Below are 10,075 nucleotides of genomic sequence, written 5' to 3' on the forward strand. Positions count from 1 at the left end.
GTCTGTACGAGTTGAGAACGTTTGTTGAGGGGTGCTAGAGCGGGTTGTAAGTGGTTATGAGGGGCCTATGGGTGTCTGGAGGTGCTCAGGGGAGTCTTTGAAGAGGTGAACTGGTCTTCCTGGAGACCAGTGAAGTCAGAGAGGACTTGGGGTGTCTGTAAAAGGTCTGTGGGAAACTGTGAGAAACTACTGGTGACTGAGGGGATCTCTGAGGGATGGTTGAGAAGCATAAGGAAGGACCTTTGGGGGACTGTGGGAGTACTGAGATTATCGGTAAGAAGAGGGTCTCTCATGGGATGAATTAATTGATGAAGTGTCTTGAGATCTATAAAGGGCTTTATAGTTGGTTATCAGAGATCCCGGAGGATGTAGAAGGGAGCAGGGGTATGGTCTTGCAGAAACCGTGAATAAATTTAGGTGGGTCATTAAAGATTAGAGGAGCCGCTGGAATTTTCAAGACCGGATGCCACCTGTGACATCCCACGCAGCCAGAATTGGGGGCAGGAAGTCTGCTGGGGCTGTGGAATAACCTGGAGAGCAGTTCTGAAGCTGAGTGCTTTTAAATCCACGATAGACCCGGTTTAGAGGTGCTTTGAAGGCACTAGAATCAGGTGCTGAGACTACTAGTCAGGGTCCTCCCTCCTCCCTCCAATGATGACATCCCTCTTTCTCCATCACACCACCACCACCACCAACTCAGCTGCATCTATGTTGCCAGGAGACAGGCCTCATCCCAACTTCCAGAAATAGCCCAGCGGCCCCCACCCTAAGGGAATGACTTACATCACCCAGGAGAGGGAGCAGTTGCCCATAGGCCGCCACGGGAGCCTCAGTTTCCTGCCAGTACCCCAACCCTGGATCGTCTCTTCACTGCCAACGGGCATCATTTGGGACCACCCACCCTGGGCTGGCATGAAATGAGGATGAAAGGAGAGTGGGTAGGAGTTTCCAGTTCCTTTCCCCTCAGAGTTACACAGGGTGAAGTTTCATGGTGAAGCCAGTCCACAACAGGCCCTGAGCCCTCAATTCTCACTCCATCTCTTAGCAGCTGTGTAGCCTTGGGGAACTCCTTCCCCTCTCTGGGCCTCCAGCACCTCACCTGCACTGAACGGGTTGCGCTGTCTCTAAGGGCACCTCTAGCTTGGATTCCTCCTCTTGATTCTTTCATCTCTGATTCAAGCTCTCCAACTTGGGCTTCTAGCCTTATAAGCTCACCTCTCAGATCCTATGATATTGAGATCCTGGTCTAGATCCAACGATCCTGGCTTTAGGAGAACGCAGTTGTTGAAAGAACATGGGGTTCAGAGACAGACTTCATTTAAAGTCCTAGCTGGGCTTAAGGTCTTGGGCAAGTGATTTACGTGAGCCGCTTGCCCCTACCTTGCTGGATGTTGGAGATAAAGCGCTGCAGCTCCCAACTAGGTACCTGGCACACCGTAGGTCAATCAATAGCAACTATGATGAAGCCAGTCCCTTCTTTTTTTTTTTTTTTTTTTTGCGGTACGCGGGCCTCTCACCGCTGTGGCCTCTCCCGTTGTGGAGCACAGGCTCCAGACGCGCAGGCGCAGCGGCCATGGCTCACGGGCCCAGCCGCTCCGCGGCATGTGGGATCTTCCCGGACCGGGCACGGACCCGTGTCCCCTGCATCGGCAGGCGGACTCTCAACCACTGCGCCACCAGGGAAGCCCTAGCCAGTCCCTTCTTAACTTGCTGGCAGAGAGTGTTTCCATGGTTTGATGAGAAGATCACTAAGGTACCTTGCAAGGTCTACATTTCAAGAGACCCTGCAAGCCTGTTGCCAAAGGACTCCCAGATTAATTCATAAGCGCCTCTAAGGAGAGTGATGTGTGGGAGAACACCAGACGTAGCGCAAAAGGAGCTCCAAGGAGGCACGACTAGGAATTCACAGAGAGGAAAGGCAGGAGAGCAAGGGCCATGGCGTGGTGTTGAAGAGCCTAAGGGGCTCCCAAGGATGAGCAGATCCCCCATGGAAGAGGGGAGCAGACAGAGGGCCAGAGCATGCCTGAGACCTTCACCATCAGGCCCAGGGGTTAAGTGCCGCCCCAGGTCAGTTCATTTCCCAGACCTGGATTTGCCCCATTCAGATGGGGTTAGGCCCTCTGGCCATAGGTCCATTTGGGGGTCCAGTCTAGGTCCCTGTCCTTAAGAACCAAGCAAAGGCTGTTGCCCTGCAGTGGCTGCACCCAGCACCCAGGACAGATGACTGCATCCAAAGGTCCAAAGTTTTATTATTTTGAATACATTCTCCAGCAGCCCCCAACTTCCCTCCCCCCAACCCTCCGTCCCCAATACAGAATAAGGCTTGACCACAGACCCCCAGCCCAGGGGCCCCAGCTGGGAGGCAGAGGGGGCTTCCAGTTTGGTTTCAGGGCACCCCCCTTCCCACCTGCCTGCCTATGGGCTAGTCCTAGGAGCAGCTGGGGGTGAAGGGGTTGGACTGGCGCTGGGGTGGGGAGTAGGAGAGGGATAGCAGGCACTTGTAGAGATTTGTGGCCTATGGGCGGCACCCCTCACCCTCCTCCACCCCCAACCCCCCCCCCACAGAATTTTTGGTTCATCATAAAATGTTCCTCCCTCCTCTGCTGCAACCCTGTGGGGGGGTATGAGAAACCCAGGCACTCATGGCCCCTGGAGGGGCAGGGAAGGCAGGATCGGGGCTGAGGATGGCCGGGGGTGGAAAGGGAGAGAGGTACAGGAGGCAGAGAACAGGGAGGGAGACAAGGCTTTACTTCCTAAGCGATTGTAATAAAAAAGTTCCTGGGCTTTGAGGCCAGAGCCTCAGTTCAAATATAAATTCCCCAGAATGGAGGTGGCCCCTTAACTCCCCCCTCCCCCCTACCACTCTGCCCGGAGCTTAGAAACCCACAGAGACAGGGGACAGCCCCCAGCCCTGGGCACCCACCCACCCTCACAGTTAAAAAAAAAAAAGAAATTAAAAGTTTTATACAAAACGTGGGGGAGGGGAAAGGGAGGAGGCAGGGAAGAGACGAGAAAGCTGCCCTCACCTCCAGGGAATGGGGGGGGTTAAGGCAGCAAAAGAGGCATGGGGGGGGGTGGAGGGAACGGGGGTCCCCTGCCCACAGCCCTCAGGAATCTCGATGCTCCAGAGAGAGCTGGGCTGTAGCGTGCTGGAGGTCAGAACTCACCCGCCTTGGGGTGAGGGGGCCCCCTGCCTCCCCAGGCCCCTCCCCACGCACCTTCTTGTCCTCTCCCTCATCCTCGAGGCCCCCAGCGGGGCCCCCACCCCCCTCCAGGCGACAGTCTTCACTCCAGCGCCGTTTAAAGCGCAACTTGAGGGGCATGCATTGGGCTGCCCCGGGTGCCTCGCCGGGGTCGGGCTTCGGGGGTGCAGGGGGGGCACGAGGCGTCTTGAACACTTCCCCGTCTTCCTCATCCTCGTCGCTGATGTCAGTCACCTCCACCTCCTCTGACTCGCCTTCCGAGATAGGCTCCACCTTGATCTGGGGTGGGGGGGGCGGGGGGGCGGGGGGGCCCAGCACCCCGGCCCCCTCGGCCAGCCCGCCTGCGCTGCCACCACCACCGAGGGCACCGCCACTGCCCTTGTCAGCGCCCACCAGAGCCTTGTCCCCAGCCGCCCGCTGCCGGCGTCCCAGTGGGGGCGGCTGGAGCTTAAACTTGAATGGAGAGGAGGAGGAAGAAGAGGAGGACGAAGCTGAGGAGGGGACTGGTGGGGTCTCGGGTGCCATGGGCGGCAGCGGGCACTTGTCAGCGCGCTGGGGCTGCGGCACCACCAGCCCGGGGTAGTGCAGGAAGGCGCGGGGGCTGAGGTGGTAGTTGTAGACGCTTTGGGTGTGGGCCTGCAGGTACCGTTTCATGTCCTCAGGGCTGAAGGAGAAGTGGGAGCCTCCCCCCGAGCCGCTGGGGCCCCCGCCACCACTGGGGTACATAGGGCTCAGCGTGGGTGAGGGAGTGTAGGCCAGGTGCGTGGGTGTCATGGGCAGAGCCGGTGAGAGCTGAGGGGGCAGCAGGGAGCCAGGCCCGGCTAGAGGCGACACAGGGAAAGGGCTGAGGGGCTCAGGGCCACCCCGGGGCCGGGGGTAGACACGGAAGACACCAGGGTCATGGGGCAGGCGGGCCAGCGGGGGCCCGCGGAAGGCACCCAGCTCCGGGGGGCCAGGCGGTCGGGCCCGGGGGTCCTCTCCCAGTGGCTCTTCCAGCTCTGACGTGCCATCGCTACAGTCACTGACAGAGCCTCGGCCCAGGCGTCGGGCCACCACAGCCGAGAAGAGGGAGGATGAGGACGAAGAGCAGGCCGGTGGAGAGCGGGGGTCCTCGGTGGGAGACAGCACCTCGGAGGGCGTTGAGGGAGGGAAGCGGAAGTGGCTGCCGCCTGTCGGCACTGGCGGGGCGCTCTGGGGCACCGCACCCCCTGGCGGGAGAGGGGAGACACGATGTCAAGGCCCCCAGCCTCGCCTGGACATTCAGACAGACCCTGCCGTCCCTCTGAGGCCATGCTTACCAGCCCTTGTACTCACCAGCCAACCCCACATCGATGAAAGGGTAATTAACCAGCACCAGTTTGTTGAAGTTGAACTTGTAGGTGAACCGTTTCCCCTTAGTCTTATGCAGAATACGTTTGTTGTAATAATAGCTGTGGATGTAGAAACACCATCGGACGGTCAGTCACGCGGGACCCAAGTCCAGACCCCGAACCTTGACACGTGTGAGTGCTGCTCGCAAAGGGTGACTGAGAAACACGGGCCACCCGAGAGAAATCAAGGTCCAGAGGGTGGAGACCAGCTCTCCCCTCAGTTCTGGGGCCAGACTAGAGGCCACGTCCCTGGTTGTATTCTCTCCTCAGGACACCTCGGTGTGACAAATGGTCTCAGAGAGGGGCTGGGACTTGCCCAAGGTCACGCAGCTGTGATCTGGACCCAGAGGGCAAACCCAAAGCCTATTCCCGTGGGCCAGGGGCTCCCAACCAGTGGGGCGCTGTCCACATCTGCCCAGGGACCTCTGCCCTCCTCACCGCAGGGCCCGGCTCAGCTTGTCATAGTTCATCTGGGGCTTGCACTTGCGGACACCCCAGAGCCGAGCCACCTCGTCGGGGTCCTTGATGACGAATTCCCCGTAGTCCCCCTGCCAGGCGATGACACCCTGGTACTCCTCCTTCCGCAGCAGCTCCAGGATAAAGTGCCACAGCTGGATCTGCCTCGAGCCGGGGGATGACTCCGGCTTGTAGGCCCAATCCGGGAAGGCAAACCCTGGGGACAGGAGGCAGGGGTGCGGCCCCGGGTCAGGGCGCCAAGTCTGGGGCCCTGGGGCCCATCCCAGGGTCCACCCCCTACCCCGCCCTTAACGTGGGGAAATCCGTCTCCCCCTGCCAAGCCAGGACCTGGTTAGAGGGAGACAGTGTGTGTCTGTCTGTGTGTGAGGGGGGCTAGACAGGAGCTGGGGGGAGGGGAAGCTGGAGCCTGCTCCAGCGACACCGGGAGAAACAGGAAACCGTCGGCGGCGGGTCCCGGGGCCAGTGCCAGGGGGCCAGGCACCAAGCCAGGCCGGCGGGCAAGGCTGCCAGTGGGGGAGGGGCAGGAAGGGGCACACGTGGCCAGACGGGTTGGGGCGAGCCCCCCCCCAGCCCACCCGCACTCCCGTTCAGGGTCAGTCACTACCACGCCGGCCCCCCGCCCCCACCACACGACCGTCTCTGTTCCCCTCCTAGGAAGGTACACTGTCTCCCTCCCAAGACCTACCGGAGCCCTTACTCCCACCCTAGGCCCCGAAAGGAGGATTTTTTTTTTTTTCTTAAAAGGACCAGGAGGGGTGGGGTGGCTGCTTGACGATGAGGTCAGCGCTTGCACACACAGAGGCTTCTGTCTTCCCTGGAGAGTGAAACCCAGACTGTCTGAGAGAGCGCCCCCCCCGCCCCCCCATCAAGCCCTGGACCCTCTGTGCTGCACTGCCCTACCCAGACCCGGGCGCACGGACCCAACCTGGCTGGAGGGCCTCAAGACTGAACAGTCACCGCTAGCTGTAGCCTGCTCCCCCTTCTGCCTTCTCATCCTCAGCTTCTTCCCTGCCCACCTACCTACCCGCCCCCAGCATTAACCTTGGGTAGAGGTTGGTGGTGGGCTGGCTGGTCCCTAGAGGTGATGGGCAGCCTGGGGGGGAGAGTTGGGGGGGCTGCGGTTGTTGTCATTTCCCAAACCCCCGGGTAATCAGGGGTCATCAATAATTCAGCACCAGGCAGCCGGTAATGGAGGGGCGGGAGGAGGGAAAGGGAGGAAGAGAAGGGGGGAGGCAAGACAGAAGCCCTGGTGCCACTAGAGGGAGAAGGCCAAGGTGGAGAGCTAAGGATGGGCGGGGTCCCAAGTCCCAATCAGGCTGCAAGGGTCAGCCTCCCTCCCCTGGCCCTGGCTCACACCACAGCTCAAGCAGGTACCAACCAGGCCTGGGGCAACATGGAACCTCCCCCAAAGACTCCACCCAAGTCTGGAATCCAACAGGGGATCCTTCCCCATGGGGACACAGGGGATCAGCAGTTCCTATTCCCACAGGGGCCACTCCCTCTAAATCAGAGCTGACTCTAACCTCTACTGGGACCCAGCTCCCTGACCCCTGGCCTTGGGTAGACTGGGATGGCCAGCATTCCCCACCTGGTCCCTGCCTCATTCAGAAATTCCAGCCTCAAACCAGCCCCCCGGGGCTCCAGGGATATGACCATATGACCTCCAGCTGGTCGCAGACCGAGGGTACTGTATGTACCAGCAGCCCCTGCTCCATTCAGAAGTGACAGCCCCTGACAACACCTTCCATGGACCCCGGCATCCACAGACCCATCCCTCTCTTGGGAATCCAGGTGTTCACCCCTTTACGCTCACCCTGCTAGAGAACCCAGGTCCGAGGGTCTTGTTCAGGGCCCAGAGGTCCTTGGGAACCCAAGAGTCCGCCCGCTCCACGTACCCTCCAACCTCCTCCAAACTCCTGTCTCCCTTCAGGGCACCAAGCTTCGCGCTCCCCCCCACCTAAACCCCAATCTGGCTCTCCGACTCGGGGTGGGGGCCGAAGCCCCTGAGACATCAGTCTAGAGCTGGGGTGTGTACTGATTTCCACCCTCCCCCCAAAATTAAAGCCACCCTTCCCAGCCCACCCGCCCCAGCCTCCTTGTCCCGGTAACCAGGCAACGTGTGTGCAGCGACAGTCCTGGGAGCGGGGGAGCAGGAGGCTAAAAATAAACTTTGCAGAAGAGAAGGAGTGAGAGAGACTACATGCAACACAAAGGGAAGGGAGGTGGGGGGCTCTGGAAAGGCCTCAAGCTGCATTCCGGGGACTGACCCAGGCCCCCTAGTTAACCCCCTCCCTGAACAAACCCCCTCCCGGGCCAGAACCCTGGCTCCCACTCGTGGCAAGGGCCCTCCCTATTCCCAGGCCCACCCCAAAGCCAGCTTTCCTCATCGGACATGGCATACATGAGGGCCTGTTCCCAGCTTTGGGGGGAGAAGGAAGATGAGGGGTGACGTCAGGGTGTCTCAATGGGGCTCTGTTCCCCAGGCTTTGGAGCCAGGAGCCAGGCACGGGCAAGGGGAGCATGTGTGAGTGTGTGTTGTGTATGGGTCCACGTGCTTAAAACAGGGAACCACCCGGCCCGCACCAAGAAAGCTTGGGGGTGCAGGACCTCTGGAGCATGGGAGGACAGCGAGGCAGAGACAGAGCAGCTGACACTGAGAGAAGAGCTGAGGACATTGCCAGACAGGGTGGAGAAGAGGCAGCAGACAGGAAGGGCTGGGATGGCGGGGTCCCAGAAGGCACACCTGGGTCCCACGGAGGCGGGGTAGGGAATCTCCCAGACAGACCGTGGAAACCCGGGAGCAGGGTCTGCAGAATTCTTGGGCGCCCCTCAAATTCACATAACTGCCCAAACTTTTTTTAAAAGGACTCTGGGGTCGGAAGGGAGGGGTAGTGGTAGAGGAAGAACACGCCGGCCTCCTGGGGGGCCCCGCCACCTCCCCCAGTCCAGGCAGCCTTCGGTGGCGCCAGAGCCGGGAAGAAAACAGGAAGTGGGAAACAGCCGCGGCAGAGGAGAGAGGGGCCGGGATGGAGGATCGGATGGAGGGGCGCGCAGCGGCCAGCCAGGAGGCAGAGGGACCCATGGACCGACTGGGAGACCAGTACAGGCCCCCGCCCCTTCCCCCAGCCAGAGAACCCACACGGCGCGGCCCCAAGACTGGGTTGGGGGAGCTGCCCAGCCGGTCCCACCAGGCGAACGCCCGTAGCAGGGAGGGAAGACGAGGCGGGGTTGTCTGGGTGCCTCGGCCCCCTCCTCCGGCGAGGGGAGGCTCCTGCTGCCCCCAAGGCCCAGCGGCCCTGGAGCCTTTGGGAGCCAGAGAGTATGTGGGACGCACGTGACTGACCCTACAGCACTCCGAACCCCTGCCCCACGCCCAGCCCCCTCCTCGGTCCCAATCCCCAGGCGCCGGAGCCCGGCTCGGAGCCCTTTAAGAGCCGCCCCCACCCGCCGAGCGACGGGGGGGCGGGGTGGGTGGGCCGGTCGGGGCACACACCCTCACACAGGAGCCCTAGCCGCGGCCGCCGCCGGGGGAAGGAAACAAGTTTGAACAGCGGCGCCTGGCCCCCTTCCCCCTCCCCCGTCCCCGCCCCGGGCCGGATTCCGACGGGGTAGACGGGCAGGGGGCGGCTGGGACCCCTCCCCCAGCGCGCTCGGGCGCAAAGTCCAGCCAGCGAGAGCCCGGGGGCGGCGGGGGAGGGGAAGGGGGAAAGTCCGGGGGGGGTTAATCCTGCTGCCCCCCGCCCGCCGACCGGGGGGGGGAGGGGAACCTTGGCCCCTTAAGGAGGAGCAAGTTGGCGGGGAAGAGGGGGGCGGAAGGAAAAGACGGCCGGTTGAAAGAGAAGAGCTGGATGAGGGAGGGGGGGGTCGAGGGGGGGAGCCTCCGCGTCCACCCCCACCTTCCCCACCCTCCCCAACCCCGGGTCCCCGGAGGCGAGGGAGGAGGGTTCCCAGGTCTCTCCCGAGCGACCTTAAAGCCGCGCGTTCTAAGGTCGGAAACAAAAAGTTCCTTTTTCGAACGTTCGGGCTGCGCTTTGGAACTTTGCGACTCGGCGCGGGCGGGGGAGAGAGGAGCCGGCGGAGACGGGCGGGGGAGGGGCGGTGCAGCCCGGTCCCCGAGTCCCGGGCTCCCCACTCACGCCCTCCTCCTAGAGGCCATCCTGTATCCCCCTCTAAGCCGGTGCGGGGCACGCATCGCGGTGAAGGTCACGGGCCGGACCGCGCAGCGCGGAACCTGGGATAGCGGGCCCTGTGGACAGCCCCCCCCCGCACACACACGCCCCGCACACGTCCCGGCCCCCAGAGTGCAACGTGACAGAGCGGCGGGGAGGAACCCAGCCACCCCCGTGATCCCGGGAGTGAGGGAGAGCCGAGCTTTCGGGGTCCAAGCAAGGAGAGAACCAGGACTCGCAGCACCCATACCACTGCGCCCACAGCCAGGAATTGGGGGTCCGGTGCACACCCCCGCTCGCGCCGCAAGAAGCAACAGGTCTGGAGTGCTTGGGGGTCCCCCGGAACTGGGGATCACTCGGGCTCCCCCAGAACCCTTCAGCCCCCCCAAAGTTTCTCCGCCTGGTTTCCCGGGGCAACAAGTCTCCCCCACACGTGCTGCCCCCGCCCCCACCTGTGTCCGCCGGGGTCTTCATGCTGGGGGGCCCGGGGCGAGGCGCCCCGACTCCGGGCCGCAGCTCCCGGCGCCCGCGCTGCCCCGTCCCGTCCCGAGCCCGTCGGGCCGCCCTCGCCGATTCACCCGGCCTCGCCTCTCAGAGCCTCTCCCCTCCCCGCCGCCGCCTCCCGGGTTAATATCGCACTCCGGGGCCGGGACGCCCACGCCCCCCGGCCGGCGACGTCACCGCCGCGTCGCCATGGAGACACTGCGCCCGCCCCCTCCCCGCGCACTCACACACACACGCACGCGCGCGCACGCACACACACACACACACACGCACGCACGCACACACACACGCACACACACACTCGTCGGCGCGCAGCCACTGAGGACCGGCCGGCTCTAGGCTTAAAGGGGCC

At 62.7% G+C, this 10,075-nt stretch overlaps 1 protein-coding gene across 1 annotated transcript; it reads right to left on the reverse strand.

Moving 5' to 3' along the window:
* Window positions 1-2,237: 2,237 nt before the first annotated feature.
* Window positions 2,238-9,826, reverse strand: ERF (ETS2 repressor factor). The gene is made up of 4 exons (XM_059998958.1): window positions 9,672-9,826; window positions 5,012-5,246; window positions 4,518-4,633; window positions 2,238-4,411 (listed from the first exon to the last, which is right to left on the reverse strand). The coding sequence occupies exons 1-4, from the start codon at window positions 9,691-9,693 to the stop codon at window positions 3,108-3,110; spliced, it is 1,677 nt and encodes a 558-aa protein (XP_059854941.1). The 5' UTR covers window positions 9,694-9,826; the 3' UTR covers window positions 2,238-3,107.
* Window positions 9,827-10,075: the final 249 nt, after the last annotated feature.

The sequence above is a fragment of the Delphinus delphis genome, chromosome 20, assembly GCF_949987515.2.
Source record: "Delphinus delphis chromosome 20, mDelDel1.2, whole genome shotgun sequence".
NCBI lineage: Eukaryota > Metazoa > Chordata > Mammalia > Artiodactyla > Delphinidae > Delphinus > Delphinus delphis.